The 17,024-nt window shown below is 44.8% G+C and overlaps 1 protein-coding gene across 1 annotated transcript; it reads left to right on the plus strand.

Annotated features, from left to right (window-relative positions):
• The first annotated feature begins 9,532 nt into the window (after positions 1-9,532).
• Positions 9,533-16,882, plus strand: SRSF9 (serine and arginine rich splicing factor 9). The gene is made up of 4 exons (XM_049619239.1): positions 9,533-9,850; positions 12,553-12,713; positions 14,462-14,634; positions 16,396-16,882. The coding sequence occupies exons 1-4, from the start codon at positions 9,663-9,665 to the stop codon at positions 16,537-16,539; spliced, it is 666 nt and encodes a 221-aa protein (XP_049475196.1). The 5' UTR covers positions 9,533-9,662; the 3' UTR covers positions 16,540-16,882.
• The last annotated feature ends 142 nt before the right edge of the window (positions 16,883-17,024 follow it).

A 17,024-nucleotide genomic window follows, 5' to 3' on the forward strand; every position in this document is an offset into this window, starting at 1 on the left:
AAAAAAAAAAAGAAATATCCTAGCATTTTGAATACAGCTCTCCTGTACTCAGGATCCTTGTATTCAGTGATTCCTCCTGTGGCCTTTCCTCCCCAGGGCCAAGAGGGATCATTGGATTTTTTTTTTTTGCTTGGTCCTGTTCTGCTCTCCTTCTGGTTCCCAAACAAGCACCCTTTTGCTATTCATGGTCCCCTCTGAGACTGTGAGACTATATTCCCCTCAGGCCTTCTCCTCCCCCCAGCCCGCACATCAACTCCCCTTTACAATCATGCTATTCAGGGATATACAATAAACATTTGTATGGTAAAGGCAACTCACACTGATTTCCATTGAGCGCTGAAATACTTAGGACTTAATGTATACTCTAACCCAGCTTGGTTCTGATTTACATTAGGGCTTCTCACCCTAAGTCACCTGTGGTTCTAGAAGGAGAAAGAAAACCCCTCACCCTCAACCCTTGGCCTTATTGTGCTGAACTATTTAGTTTCCCCCAGAGCACCCAGCTCTCTTCCGACCCTCCCAGCTTTCTTTGCACATGCTTTTCCTTTTCCTCTCCTCTCGTGTCTGGGTAACACCAGCTTCTTCTTCAGGTCCTAGAAGCCATTCCCAAGCCCCTTGCCCCCACCGGAAGCCTTCCCTGAACACCCCACTCCAGTCTGGGTTAAGAGCTACAGAAGCACCCTGTACTTCTTGTAGCACATATCCCACTTCACTGCAATTTCGTTTTTAGTAGTTGTGAACAGTGTGAGGGCAGAGTTTGGCGGTTTTTGGTTGGTTTTGTTTTATTTTGTTTTTTAAGATTTTATTTTATTTTTTACTATTTTTAATGTTTGTTTGTTTATTTATTTATTTATTTATTTAAAGTTTATTTATTTTTGACAGAGAGAGAGAGAGAGAGAGAGAGAGAGAGAGAGACAGCATGAGCGGGGAGGGGCAGAGAGAGAGAGAGAGAGAGAGAGAGAGACAGAATCCGAAGCAGACTCCAGGCTCTAAGCTGTCAGCACAGAGCCCGACGCAGGGCTCAAACTCACGGACCTCGATATCATGACCTGAGCCGAAGTCGGACGCTCAACCGATGGAGCCACCCAGGCACCCCATTGTTTGTTTATTTTTGAGAGAGAAAGATAGAGAGACAGCAGAGAGACAGAGAGAGCGGGGGAAGGGCAGGGAGTGAAGGAGACACAGAATCTGAAGCAGGCTCCAGGCTCCAAGCTGTTAGCACAGAGCCTGACACGGGGCTCGAAGTCATGAACCGCAGGATTATGACCTGAGCCGAAGTCAGAAGCTTAACTGACCGAACCACCCAGGTGCCCCAAGATTTTATTTGTAAGTAATCTCTATACCCAACGCAGGGCTTGAATTTACAACCCCTGGATCAAGAGTCACACGCTCTACTGACTGAGCCAGCCAAGCGCCCCAAGTTTGGGTCTTGTTCACTGTTTTGTCCCTGGCGCCCATGACAGCACCAGGCGGTTCTGTGGCTCAATAAGTATCAGTTGAATGAATGAACAAATGTCAAGTGGGCAAGCAGTGGGGAAGCCACCAATGTCCCAGATGCTACATGCACCACTGTAGGCTCTTAGAGCTGGGGAAGAAGCAAAAATCTGGACAAAATGGGACAAAAATCTGGTTTCCTGCAGGTACCTTCAAGGAGTGTGTCTGGCAACCCAAGAGAAAGGATGGAATAACAAAAGAAACTGGTCCCCAGCTGCCTAGCTTCAGGGAATGTTTGTCAGTGTGACATTGACAGAAGCCCTGCACATGTGCTGACTGAGGGGGAGAGCCAGCCTCAGCCAGACAGAAGCAGGTTCAGCTACTGTGCATGTGTTAGCACTGAGGGATGTGTGGCTTAGAAGCTTCTCGGCTCTTCCTTCTTCTTCTTCTTCTTCTTTTTTTTTACTTAAATAAAATCTCCAGCATAAGAGACTCTTAAAAACTGAGAACAAACTGAGGGTTGATGGGGGGTGGGAGGGAGGGGGGGGTGGGAGGGAGGGGAGGGTGGGTGATGGGTATTGAGGAGGGCACCTTTTGGGATGAGCACTGGATGTTGTATGGAAACCAATTTGACAATAAATTTCATATATTGAAAATAAATAAATAAAAATTAAATAAAATCTCCAGATATTTCCCATATGTGTTTGTTTGTTTGTTTGGTTGGTTGTTTAGCTTTAAGGAGTGTTTTTATTTTTGAGGTGCCATTACCAAATTATATTGACACAGCTCATTAGAAATCTGCTTAGTAAAAAATTGATTTGAGTCCAAAAACATTAAGATTCTATTAAATAAATGTATCTTCTTGCTGCATCAAAAAAAAAAATCATTAGCACTCTCATTAATCATTTCACACCCTTTCAACCCTTTGCTTGTGTTTCTGGTTTAATTCGGCTGTGAAATAAGTTTCAAAGGTACGTGATAGGGTGGAGAATGTTTAGGGAAAATTTCTGGGTTGAGGGTAAGGAATTTGGGGCTGAGAAAACAAAACTTGGTGAACTTGAAGAGTCTGTCTGTCATTTTGTACCTTAGTTCCCCTTTTCTGGAGCTAGAATAAATCTTTTTTAAGTACTAGTTAATAAAGTCAACAGGTGTTTATTAAGCACTGTTAAAAAGAAAACCACAGGCCCAAAATAGTGTCACTGAGGTTAAGGCTCCAAGTCAGTAAACCAAGACTTAACACCTAACCTAACTGCAGTTTCAACCCCCCCAGAAATGGAACCTTTAACCAGTCAACATGGGAATTTTCTGGTTAACACAAGGAAATTTACTGATAGGCTCCCTTCAGTTCCCCTCAGGAGGATGACTTTGCTTAAAACAATGGATTCTTTGCTAATAATTTGCTTTTTTCCACTCCCTCTCTACCTTTAAAAATGTTTCCTCTTCTATAGCCCTTTGGAATTCTTGTTTACTAGCTAGACTGGATGCTGCCTGATTCATGAATTGATAAATAAAGCCAATTAGAGAGGTGACTGGCTGCCTCAGAGTGGCATGTGACTCTTGATTTTGGGGTCTTGAGTTTGACCCACGTTGGGTGCAGAGATTACTAAAAAATAAATAAAGTTAAAAAACTAAAGTCAGGGGCACCTGGGTGGCTCAGCTGGTTAAGCATCCAACTTCAGCTCTGGTCATGATCTCACAGTTCATGGGTTCAAGCCCTGTGTCAGGCTCTGTGTGGATAGCTCAGAGCCTGGAGTCTGCTTCGGATTCTGTGTCTCCCTCTCTCTCTGCCCCTTCCCCACTCATTCTCTCTCTCTCTCTCTCTCTCTCTCTCTCTCTGTCTCTCTCTCTCCCCCCCCCAAAATAAAATTAAAAAAACCAAAAATTAAAAAAAAAAAAGTCATTTAGATCTTTAAAATTTGTTTTTGTTGTTGTTATTTAACAGCACCTACTATGTGCCAACATAACATGGCTGTAAAGGGAAGTGATTGGTCTCAGTGGTTCTTAACCTTTTCTGGGGGGTGTGACCTTTGAGAATGATGAACTGCACCATACTATATGGTAGCCACTGGCCACATTTGGCTATTTAAAGTCATATTAACTAATTACAATTAAACACAATGAAAAGTTCAGCATCTTAGTTGGAGCTCTTACATTTCAAGTGCTCAATAGCCAAATGTGGCTAATGGCTACCACACAGAACTTAGATATCAAATGTTCCCATCATCATACAAAGTTCGATTGGACAGCATCACATGGCTATTCTCCCCAGAAAAAAAGACTCTTCTTTCAATGTGCAATCCTTTACATCTGACTTTACAACTTTTACAATGTTGAAAGATTGGGGTGGGAGTTGAGTGTGTGTGTGTGTGGCGGGGGGGGCAGTCGTCATTGACTGGTCCCTGATGCCCCTGAATCCAAGACAAAGAAGCCCTGATATGACAAGCTATTTGAACACTCCATCTCAGAATAGAGCAAGCTGACAAAAATAAAGCAACAAAGCTGTTACAAATTCAGTATGCTCACTGCTTTAAATGTACCTCCTCATGTAAAACCAGGGTTCCTACCTGGATGGTCACATTCAAAGAAACATCAGCTTATCCAAAAATAATTGAAAAACAAATACTAAGGATTTTCTGCAGTCTCTTAAGGAGACAACAAAGGGGAATAATATTCACAACACACTGCAAATCTTCTTAAATTATCTTTCCTATCTTTTTCCTCTTCTCATCCTCCCACACGTGGCACTTGCTTCCTGAAAGCTCTCTGCACCCCCATCCAAACCCTCTCCAAACCTAGTCTGCTGCTGCTTCTCCCCTTCCTCCCCTGCACAGCAAATTTCTCTATTAGGGACCTCTGCAGAATATGTTTTTTTTTACTCCATCACACAAATACAGTGGCAAAGAATAACAAAGAGAAGGCTCCCTGGGTGATGTGACTAGGCACATGTTCCACAGTGACACAACCCACAGCTCTCCCTGGCAGCCTGGACCAGTTTTTCTCAGATGACTCATTTTCCCACCAATGGTCTACTCCCCCATCACTTCTTCAGTCCGCTGCTCCCAAGGACCAGAGTCTGGGAGAAACTCATGACTGAGCCTGACACAGAAGAAAACATTTTGTTGGCATGCCAGAGGGAACTGATGTCATAGGGAAAGGGAGAAAACCAGATGGGCTGGTTCGCAGAATGTTTTATCCCTACTGATAATTGTTTTATTATTTTTTGGGGTGAACGGCTTGCTGTGGGAAATACATTAACTCTTCATAGTCTGCCAAGATGAAAGTCTTCAAGATGAAGATAATTCCATTGGTGCCATTCTTATCTTCATGGTACGAATGATTGACATTATTGAGCTCCTATGTATTTTAGGTGAAAGCTTATCCCTGTGGGAACAGCAGTCCTATCCCATGTATCTGAGGACTCTGATGCCCATCCACCATCATTAGGTCATGCACCTGGAATTCTGTTTTCAGTGGACACATAGAGCCTAGAGCCATCACATTTCTTATCCTTCTTTATGTTTTCCATACACATCTGAACTCATCATCATCGTCCATCCCCTATAGATCACCTCCTGCTTTATTCCCATTTTAGAATGCTACTATTGCATAACCAGTTCTCTAAGCCAGAGACTTGGAAATCAACCTGGACTCCTCTTCTCTCAGGCCCCACACCCAACCTATCTCATCTCCCATGTCCTTATGATATCTTTTCCTTGAGATAACCCATCTCCTTAGTATCTATCACCTTACATCAGGCCACTGACATCTCTTGCTTGGAGGACTGCCACAGTCTTCCAACTGGTGTCTCCCTGTGCCAGCTCCCATGTTACTTCTCTGTGTAACCTGCTAGTCAATGGGCCATTTGGGGCTATCCCTGTTCTTGCCTATACTCACCTTTAGGCTAACCTGACTACATTGTCATATCTTCCCAGAACAATAAAAACCCAACTCCAAAGTCATTAGTGCACAATGTAGCTTTAAATGAAGGAATCTATGAAGTCACAGGAGGGGACTTACACTGCAATTACATAGCAATACTTCCTACCAGAGACTTCTGGTCTCTCATCTCTGCCCAAGATTCTCCTCCTCCCCCCACCCCCCATTATGGCAGCTATTGCCACACCTCTCCTTCACTCCCTTTCCTTTCCCTACTATCCTGCAGCTGCCCTCTAGTCAAATTAGCTCTTGGTCTCCTCCCAGAGACTCTGTAACTCCTACTCCATATCTCTAATCTGCTCAACTGCCACTTCCTTCTGAAAAGATCTCATCCCAGCATAACTCCTTAAAACCCTTCATGGCTACTCACTGCTTTCAGTAGAGTCCACACTCTATAACATGGTCTACTAGGCTTTGCAAGCCCCAGCCAGCTCCTTGTCCCCATCTTCCCCACTTGAACCCTCTGCTCAGCTATACGGTAGGGCAGTGGGGATTGCCCCTGGTCTGATGTGCTCTGTTCTTAATGTTTACTTATTTTTGAGAGAGAGAGAGCGAGCAGAGGGGCAGAGAAAGAGGGAGATTGAGGATCTGAAACAGGCTCTGTGCTGTCAGTGCAGAGGCTGATGCAGGGCTTGAACCGAAGAAATGTGAGATCATGACCTGAGCCTAGGTTGCATGCTTAACCAACTGAGCCACACAGGCACTCCTGTTGTGTTCTCTCTTCTATGGAGGTGATCTGTCATGCTGTCCTTTTTTCCTGAAAAATCCACCCCTTTTTCCCTACAATTAACTCCTACTGTCTTTCAGGGCTCAACCTAAACATCTCCTGCAAGCCTTTCTTATAATCTTGAAGACTGTGTTAGGCGGTCTCACAGCAGTTTACCTTTATTGCAACTGGGCTCTCAATGGCTGTTTGAATAACAACTTGAAATATACTTTGAGGACAGAACTGTATTACCACATGCCATGGGCCTCCTACAGGGCCTGAACTATAGCAATGGACTCAATGGTGCTGAATAACTAAATAAGCAAAAGCTCAAAAGCACATCCCTGCCTAGGGTCTGTGGCCTTAGTAGAGAATGGAACCCCTGAGCCCTTTAAGCATTAAGCTATAATTCTGGCCTCGTTTGTGTTCTAAACTGCAAAGGTTAGTACCTGAATTCACAGAAAAAAAAAAAAAACTCTACCCTTTGGGGTTCCATGGATGATCATAAACGACCCCTAGAAATTTAGCTGTGTTCCTTCTAATCTAGGAAGGCTGTAGTTGCCATATCTCCACATAAGGGCACATTTTCTAGGCTAGGTATGAATCCCTCTGGGGATTGCATGCCTTAGGACTTTGTACAATATATGCTGAATCATTACTATTTATAAGCAATCTTCCACCTAGAGTACTAGTAGGCTACTTAGCTGACTCCAATAGCTTTTTTTTTTTGGTTTGGTCTTTCCAGGCAACAACCATGTAGGAGTGGCAGGACTCAGAAAGAGGTATTAACACACCTAAACATACCCCCAAAATGGGAAGGCATCTGGACTTTTGGATGCCTTTAGGATATGTAAGCTCCTATAAGTAAGGCTTTGTACTTAGACTCAAGATCATATTTGGCCAGGGCTCTTTCCTGCTTGACTTCTGAAGGCTAGCAAAGAACAATTCGAAGCTTTACATAATCCAGAATACAACAGATGGTTCTGTTTTATTTTAGAAATAATTTATTGTGCTTTGTTCCAATTATAAAAGTAGTACATGCCAAATACAAATTTGATAAATACGGAAAAGCATAAATAAAAATATAGAAATCATTTCCAACAAGAAGGTATCTCCACAAACATTTGGAGTTATTTTCTTCTATGCTTTTTTGTTACAAGTAATGTATATATGTGTGTGTGTGTGTATACACACACGCACACGCACACACACACACATATATATATTTTTTTCCCCTCTCCAGTGTGTGTGTGTGTGTGTGTGTGTGTGTGTGTATTCCCTTGAACAGAACTGGGCAACACTGCTTAAATTTTTGTTTACTTTTTTTTCCCAGAATATAAAAATGAAACAGAGTTGCAGTAACTATATTCAGCTTTACAGAAATGTGTAAGGTCTAAAGTGAAAATGCCCACAATTGCATTCTTTAGAAACAACTGGTGTCAACCAGTTTAATAGATTCCTTGAGAATATATATTTACATGTGTATAACGTACATATTAAACACCATTTTATTTATTTTTTAAAATAAAATTTATTTATTTATTTTGAGAGAGAGAGTGCAAGCAGGGGAGGGGCAGAGAGAGAGAATCCCAAGCAGGCTCTGCAACGTCAGTGCAGAGCCTGATGTGGGGCTCAAACTCCTGAACTATGAGATCATGACCTGAGCCAAAATCAAGAGTTGGGTGCTTAACTGACTGAGCCACCCAGATGCCCCTAAACACCATTTTAAATTCGTTTTAATTATAACTAAATTAGCATGACCTTAGCATCCTTCAAAATATCATTTAAAAATTGTGTATCATTCAATATTATTATGTTGAACCACTCCCTTATTATCAAGCATTCCATTTTTTTAACTGCACAAAATGCAATGAACATAATTTACTGTAACATTTTCATATTTCCTGATGATAAAATCCTACAAGTGAAATTACTGGACCAAAAGGTATGTGTATATTATCAGGGACTGATGTATACCATCACAATCTGCCTTTCAAAAAGGATATACACTCAGTAGTTATGCGTGAGTGCCTAATTTGTTTTGATTTTAAAAGGCTCAGAGGTGGTATAACTACAAATCAACTACTGTACCTTCATATTAAATTTTTTTAAATGTTTATTTTTGAGAGAGAGTGGGGTAAGGGCAGAGAGAAAGTCGGAGGATAGAGGATCTTAAGCAGGCTCTGTGCTGAAAGCAAATAGCCTGATGCTTGCAGGAACTCACCAACTGTGAGATCATGACCTGAGCCAAAGACGGACACTTAATCACCTAAGCCACCCAGGCGCCCCTAAATGTTTGGTTTTATTCCGTTGCTATTCATTGCTAATATTAACAGAGTTGGGTTTTTTTGGTTTTGTTTTTTTTGGCGACCGGGGCAGAACACGAACACCAGAGTTTGTTTTTAACAAGTTTCATACCTGCCCCATTTATTATGCAAATTTCTAGACATACAAAAAGGTTTAAAGAATGGTGCACTGAACAGACTGAACGCACCCACCGTCTAGATTCCACAGTTAACATTCCGCTGTGTTTGCTTTTGCCTATCTGCCCATTATGCATCAATCCACAGAGGTTTCGTTTTTAATAGGAAAGCTCTTTTTCGATCAAGACTCTTGTGATGCAAGGCCTCTATTTCTGGAGCGTCCCCACGTTCAGTGCCCTGAACTATGGGAAGTAAATGTGAAAAAGTGCCGAGGTGAGGGTCTACCCGAGCTCCTGAAAGGCTCGGCCCACAGGTGGGGGGCACGGCTTCGGCTTCTAATCCTGATCCCCTCAGTTTTCTCACCTGTAACACTGGAATCCCTCCATCCCCGGTGAGGATTAAAGCACTCCATAACGACAGCCGAGATGCTTAAGACTCTTTTACTCCCTCCGTGTCTCCCTTGAATGTCACAGCCCAAGCTCCGGAGGCCATCTCAGCTCTCACACCCACTTTAGTTCCCCGTCAGTTCTTAGACCTCAGTTCTAAGCAAGTGTTAAATGGGGGCAGGGTCACCCAGAGGGCTACTGACCTGAGTCTGAGGGCCGCGACAGCCCCACCCAGCCCACCGTCCGGGACTCCTTCAGACCGCAGCGTGGTCGGCCTGCGGCCCGGACCTGGCTCCCTCCCTCCGGCGCCCCGCAAGCAGAGTGACAGTCCGCGGGGTCCCTTCCGCCCGCCGCCCGCGTCGCCACAGGGAATGCTCACAAAAGCCTGTGAGGCAGGCGGCGCTACAGAGGCAGAAAACTGAGGCCTAGGAAGCCTGAGTCACTCGCTCAAGTGCACTAATTAGGCGAGTGAATTGCTTTCAAGGAATTCTGGGAATCGAACCCAATTCACGGGACTCCAATCTCTCTCTCTAGTCGCCCTCGAGCCCACACGCGCCTACAGGGGGCGCCGGCCTGCGCGCACGCGCGGTCATCGCAGCGCGTCCCCTTTAAGACGATTCTTTTTGCCTCCGTCGACCCCTTCGCTTCCGCTCCGCCGTTCCCACAATGCAGTGCGGCTGAGCGCCTCCGAGCCCGCGGGGACGCTGCGGGGGGACCCCGGCTGAGGCGGCGGCGGCGACGTGGGCTGCGGCGGGCCCGCGGCGTCGGGCGGTGCGGATGTCGGGCTGGGCGGACGAGCGCGGCGGCGAGGGAGACGGGCGCATCTACGTGGGGAACCTTCCGACCGACGTGCGCGAGAAGGACCTGGAGGACCTGTTCTACAAGTACGGCCGCATCCGCGAGATCGAGCTCAAGAACCGGCACGGCCTCGTGCCCTTCGCCTTCGTGCGCTTCGAGGACCCCCGGTGAGGCCCCGCTCCGCCCGCCCGAGACCCCGGGCCCCCGGGCCCCCGCCTTCCCTCCTCCCCTGTGGGGCCTCCCCTCCCCCCTCAGCGCAGACCCCTCACGGCGCCCCCGGGTGGAGGATGAGGCCTCTCACCGCCCGCTCTGGCCGTCCTTTGCTCCGTCGTCACTTCCTCTAGGACTATTTTTTTGCTTTATTTAAAAAACAAAAGCTGGGCCTGTGGAGGGCCCCGGCCCGCCCAGACTGGCCTCGGGGATGGTACACGCGACCGTTCTCTCCCTCATGGCTGGAGGGGCAGCCTTCAGGGGAAGCGGCCCAGGGCACCTTGGGCCCGGAACCAGCCGGGAGAGGACTCGGACTCGGTGAAGAGCAGAAGTGGCCAGGCCCCCTCCCTGCCCACCCCTCCCCCCAGCCAGAACTCGCCGTTAGCGGGGAACAGACTGCGGGGATGTGGTTGTCTTTGGAGGGTGAAAGGGGGTCTCTGTGATGGCCCAGATCTCCATCTGCGCGCGCCCCTCCTCACAAGGTCCCGGCCTTGTCCTTCTAAAAGCACCAGGGCTTTGGAAGAACTTCCAAAATGGTCGGGGGTGGGGGGTGTCTGATTTCACTCCACTCCTCTGAGGGCGACACCGCTAGACGCTTAGGGCCCCAAGCATTTGATCCCTAAACTGGCTCGAAGGGGTCTTTTTGATTTTTGCAAACTTTGTAGGCCTGATGGCCAGAAAAGGTCTGGGAACTTTCAAAAACTGCGGTTGGTGGTTCCCAGAAGCCGCCGCATTGGACTGGTCACTCCACCCGGGGTCCATGAGAGCCCAGTGTTTCCCAGCATTGACCCAGGGAATGCTTCACCTAGTGTGCGCCGGGCGGGCTCTGCTGCAAGGACCGTCTTTCGGGTGTCTTGCCTACCTGGTGTAGTGGCATAGGGCCAGGAGGGCCTCTGTGGAGGAGGTAGGAAGCACTCTGAGGCTTTGATGATCCCCACAGAGCTGCCATTTGCCTCAAAAACGGAACTGGGCATTTTCACACTGAAACTGGAGGTTGCACCTCTGTGACTGTTCCGGTGTGTTTTTTGAAGTCACTGTGTGTCAAGTACCACTTTAGCGTTTTCAACAACCTATAAAAGAGGTAGTGTTAGCCACATCTTACGAATGAAGAAACTGGGGATTTAGAGTTGCCGATAAAAGAGAATGCTAGTAAGGGATAAGGTAGGATTTGAACCCCCCCTGTGCTGCCCTTTAGAACACAAACTTCCTGTGTGATGTGCTGCATTGTCATCTCTTCCCTCCTTTCATAATAGAAAAGCTATCTTTTGATATCATTAGAGCACTGCACACGTAGTACCTTCTTTAATCCTTATGAAAACTCTGTGAGGGAGGCATGTTGTTCACATTTAAGAGACGTGAAAACTTGATAAAAGCACTTACCCAAAGACGGCTACTAGTAAGTAGGGTAATGATTGGAACTGGTCAGTCTGCTTTGAAATCTGCTCTTCAACCCTAGCAGTTCTGCCTCTCCTTCACTTCATTACAAATATAGCCAGGTTTGCACTGGTTGTGGTCCTTGCTTTTAACCCGGGGACTAGAATTGTGGTAAGCAATTATGTGCTGTGACAACTGAATGCTGCCTTCATTAGTACATCTTCGGCTCTGCTTGTCCATCCAAGCACGGAGGCCATTCTTTCTCCAATCCAGTGCTGGAGAACCAGCTTGGTTCTACTAGAGCCCTAGGGAAGACTGGAAGTGACTGAATATTTACCTCTCTGGCAGAACTGTACCCACAGAGCGGTCTCCACAACTTAGTTTTCCAAACCATGCTGAAAAAGTACACATGAGAGAGTTCCATATTCCTCACAAAATACTACTTTCAGTCTGATTTTTTAAGTTTATGAATTTATTTTTGAGAGAGGGAGAGAGTCCGAGTGGGATAGAGGGGCAGAGAGAGAATCTCAAGCAGGCTCCACGCTCATGACAGAGCTGGATATAGGGCTCAATCCCACAACTGTGAGATCATGACCTGAGCCGAAATCAAGAATCAGACACTTAACTGAGCCACCCAGGCTCCTCCCCAGAGCCTGATTTCTTTTTAAATGATTTTTCTTTCTTTATTTTTTTTTACATTTATTTATTTTTGAGAGACAGAGTAAGACAAAGTGAGAGCGGGGGAGGGGCAGAGAGAGGGGGAGACACAGGATCTGAAGCAGGCTCCAAGGCTCTGAGCTGTCAGCACAGAGCCCGACGCGGGGCTCGAACCCACAGACCTTGAGATCATGACCTGAGCCGAAGTCGGATGCTCAACCGACTGAGCCACCCAGGCGCCCCTAAATGATTTTTCTTTCTATAGATTTGATGGTACCAATCCTTGTTAATTATTAAAGGACTAGTGTGTGGAGGGCATTTTAAGAAACTGCTAACAGGGTTAGAGAAATATACTGATGAAATCACTTATCTGCCAATTCTTTTTTCTGAATGAATCCTCTTATAAGTAATCTCTTTACTGTTTCATTATCATTTCATATCTAGAAAACCCTGTGTGGGACAGCTGTAAAGTTTAAATCGAATACCATGAAGTATCTTCAAAGCAGTAGTGCATCAAGATTGTTTTTCTCAATTCTAGGTTTCCCTTTTATACTTGTTACTCATGCCCCTCACTGGGAAGTCAGTCAGCCTCCTGAGCAGCACTAACTCCACAAACTTTTCTTTGCAGAGATGCTGAGGATGCAATTTATGGAAGGAATGGTTATGATTATGGCCAGTGTCGGCTTCGTGTGGAGTTCCCCAGGACTTATGGCAGTCGGGGTGGGTGGCCCCGCGGTGGGAGGAATGGGCCTCCTACAAGAAGATCTGATTTCCGAGTTCTTGTTTCAGGTATGTTCTTTTCAAACCGAATAAGGTGATGCATGTAAAATACTTAGCACACAGTCTGGCCTCCAAGAAATGTTAGCTGTTACTTTGCATGGAACACAGGCTTTCTTTTCAGTAGACTGTGCACAGTCTGAAGCCCCGCAGTCTTGCCAGTGAGGCAGGCAGGTATCTTGCAAATGAAACTGCATTGGTAGTACAGCCTTGGTAGAACATAAATTTGCCTTTTTTTTTTTTTAATGTTCATTTTTATTTTTAAGAGAGAGACAGAGCATGAAGGGGAGGGGCAGAGAGAGAGGGAGACACAGAACTCAAAGCAAGCTCCAGGCTCTGTGCTCTCAGTACAAAGCCTGATGCGGGGCTTGAAGTCATGAACTGTGAGATCGTGGCCTGAGCTGAAGTCAGACACTCAACTGACTGAAGCACCCAGGCGTCCCCATAAATTTGCTTTTTATAAAGGAGTTTCCTACTGTTGAGAGGGAAGATGATGGCAAAACCCCGGAGCTAGAATTCTATAGATGTTTTCTTTTGGAATGTACTAGGTTTCAGGTTTGCTAGACATTCCAGGAGCCAGAATTGAATAACTGTTCGGCCTTGGATCGTGAAAAACACCAGATTTTGGTGGTGGCTTTGGAATTATACAAAAGAGAAAACAAAACAACTTTAAGTTTTAGGGATTGTTTTGCAGAATATAGAATGATATAGAATGAAATGTCTAAATGAAATGTTCACAAGTGATGAAACGGCAAGCTCAGAGGTGTACGCATCTTTTCAAAATATTAATACAGTGGTGAAGACCTGGGGCCCTCTGCACATTACAGGGGCATTTTAAGACCATGGTGGAGTGAAATGTATTGAAGAACTTGGCACTTTCTTAGATAGGAATTTCACACTGTCACAACAGACTCCTGTGGTGCTTAACAGTGATCCTCTCAGTATCTGCCTATCTTGTGTCCCTTTGTAATTTTTTTAACCCCAGAACTCTATTCCCTCCTTCAGGATGTCATACATATCTTTTTTTCTCTCCATGCTGCTCTGAAATCCTGCTTAGAAAACTATTAGGAAATGGCTGCAGTCCTGAGCTGTGAGCGGTAAACACAGCCTTTGAGAGCAGGAGCACATTTCCCTTTCATGACATCAGGTAGGGTTGTATAATTCCCGACTAGTTTTAGCGTCTGAGTCTTACCTTTTCCCCCACTGTATTGAAGAATGTTGGTGATCTTTTAAAAGGTACTTTGTTTAATTTGTCAGTCATTCACTACTACAAGAAAAACTTTAGATTTTTTGGTGTGTTGTTACCTTCGGCTACACCTTGGTTATTACTTCATTGGATACTTTCAAAATTCCTATGTTCTGAGAACCCAGTAAGCAAGAAACAGTTGGTACTGATAAATTTCATAATGGAAAAAAATTAGAACTCAAAAGTCTTGGGAGTTTGATATTAAATATGAAGGATAAAGAAAGGCAGGCTGTGAATCTCAGAGATATCAAACCTATAATAGGGTAGACTTATTGCTCCATTGGAAAGGCTTGGTCTCTGGAAAATTAGCCTAGGACCAGCTTCTTACAGTGGTTTACTACACATACTTTAGTGCTCTTTTTTGGATTTATGTCCCTACGGTTTATGATTTGGGGATCCTCAGGATTTAAAAGTAGTGAGTGATTGATGGAAAAGGGACCCTAGGTATTGCTGGCTCTTAACAGGTCAGTTAACATGGCTGAAGGATATGGCCTCTTATGTTGTCCATGCCTAGGACTTCCTCCATCAGGCAGCTGGCAGGATCTGAAGGATCACATGAGAGAAGCTGGGGACGTCTGTTATGCAGATGTGCAGAAGGATGGAATGGGGATGGTGGAATATCTCCGAAAAGAAGACATGGAATATGCCCTCCGTAAACTGGATGACACCAAATTCCGCTCTCATGAGGTGGGTTCCCACCTTCTGTTGAGCTTGCACCCAGGCCACTCCACCTGAAGCTGATCTAGAGAAGTAGCAACAGGCCATGCATTTGCCATTTGAGGACCTCACAGTACCATTAAAGATCTGTCTTAAGTGGAAAAGCCAAGGAATTCATCATGCCTGAGTCCTGCAGGGTCATAACAGAGAAATCTGCAGTCATAGTATTTTTAACCCGGAGAGAATACTGGTGCAGTCTGTCATAATGTGGTGAGCTATTCTGTGATACCATTCCCTTCACAGCTGGTTTAATCTGCAGTGTACCTCTGTGAACCTGATCATTATGGTTGTCCCTCCTCTGGGTCTAGTCTGGGTTCTGCAAGCCAGCCTCAGCATCTCAGCTTTTCTAGGTACTGCTGTTGGGCCAAGTTGTACACTTAATTTTTCCTTTCCCAAAGTAGTGCAGGATCCTCTTTGAAACCTTAGCCATCTTGGCATTTTCTTATAATGACCTTACCCTCAAGACTTAGTTCTTTATGTCTTTCAAGAAGGCAGCTGCTACTTTGGATCTTTCTATCTGATTCACATGTTGACTGTCCTTTTGATACCATTGAGACCAGAGAGCAGAACAACTGGACATTCTTTTTTTACTGTTTATATTGTCCTGACTTATGGGATTTAGATGTCTGGAGATAGGAATTTCTGGGTCCATTTCCTTTTCCTTCCTTCTTTCTTTCCTTTCTTCCTTCCTTCCTTTTTTTAGAGAGAGCGAGTGAGTACGAGTGAGGGAGAGGGGCAGAGGGAGAGAATCTTAAGCAGGCTCCAAACTGAGCATGGACTTGGGGCTTGAGCCCACAACCCTGGCATCATGACCTAAGCTGAAATCAAGAGTTGGCCGCTCAACTGACTGAGTCACCCAGGAGCCCCAAGGATCTATTTCTTTTTCTAAGGATTCATATAATTCCCTAATTTTATGGCTTGGAAAGTACACAGCTTAACACTGCTTTTACTCAGACTGAATTTGGAGCAGAAACAAAACATCTGGTCCTTAGTTACACTGCAAAGCAGGGTCTCAGTAAGGATAAATCCAATTACTGACTTTACCTAGGGAATTCCACATCTGACTTCTTTCATCTTAGCATCTTTAGATCCTTTGAGAGTGTTGGCTGAGGGCAAAGGGCCTGAACACAGGCCAGCCTAGACATGACTCCTCTGCCACTCACTCATTTATTTCTTAGCAGAGTTATTCTCTGAACTTTGGTCCCTCGATATGCAAAACAGGAACAATAATAGCACTGTCTCATAAGACTTGCCAGGAAGCTAACTTACGAGTATCTAACCCAGGTCCTGACACCTGAGAGGTGTTGAATACTGGTTAGCTTCTTCCATAGGAACCCATCCTCAAACGCATATATGAGGTGGCAGGGGATTGAACTGAATGACCTCTGAGATCCTTTCCAGTTCTTAAGATTCAGGAGTCAATGGTAGTAATTCAGATATGTTAATCGTAGTAGCTAGTATTTCAGCTCATTTACAACATGTGAAGTTGTCATTTATTGTATGTGTCACCCTGGAATAGATTATAACATTGTTTTCCTCATTGTTGAAATGTGCTGGTAAACCTACCTAGGGCATAATATTGTTGTGAGGGTTTAATGAGATGACATCATGCCAGACAAACAGTAAGTGCTCGGTACTTAACTATTATTGTTAGGCAGCCATGTTAAGTTTTAGTGTGCTGTATTTCTCTGAGTCTTATTTTTTCCTTCACTCTTTTTGTTTGAATTTCAGGGTGAAACTTCCTACATCCGAGTTTATCCAGAGAGAAGCACCAGCTATGGCTACTCACGGTCTCGTTCTGGGTCAAGGGGCCGTGACTCTCCATACCAAAGCAGGGGTTCCCCACACTACTTCTCTCCTTTCAGGCCCTACTGAGACAGGTGATGGGAAATTTTTCTTTATTTTTTAGGTGAACTGAGCTCTTTGTGCTCAGAATCTACATTCCAGATTGATGATTTAGTGTCTTAGGAAATTTTTTTAATTTTTTTTTTAAGGAAATAAAATACATAATTTCTACCAGGGCCATATTGGCAGTGAAACATTATAAACTGCAGAAATTGTGGTTTTGGTTCAGAAATAAGTTGTATATTTTTCACCCCTGATTATGGGAAAAAAATCAGTGCTGTGTCTTTGTGGGTTGCTCTACTATGGAGATCAGCAGTTACTGTGACTGAGTCGGCCCATTCTGTTTAGAAATATATTTTAAACGTTTAGTAATTGACATGTGTGGTTGTCCTTGATTAAGTTAATAGATTTCACCAAATAGGCACACTGATTAAAAAAAAAAAAGTCATTGAGTTGTAGTGGCAGCTGCACCCAGTTGGTAAGGAGCAGGAGTGGATAACTTTATTTGGGGACAA

This window comes from Panthera uncia (genome assembly GCF_023721935.1).
Source record: "Panthera uncia isolate 11264 chromosome D3 unlocalized genomic scaffold, Puncia_PCG_1.0 HiC_scaffold_8, whole genome shotgun sequence".
In the NCBI taxonomy this organism is placed as follows: Eukaryota; Metazoa; Chordata; class Mammalia; order Carnivora; family Felidae; genus Panthera; species Panthera uncia.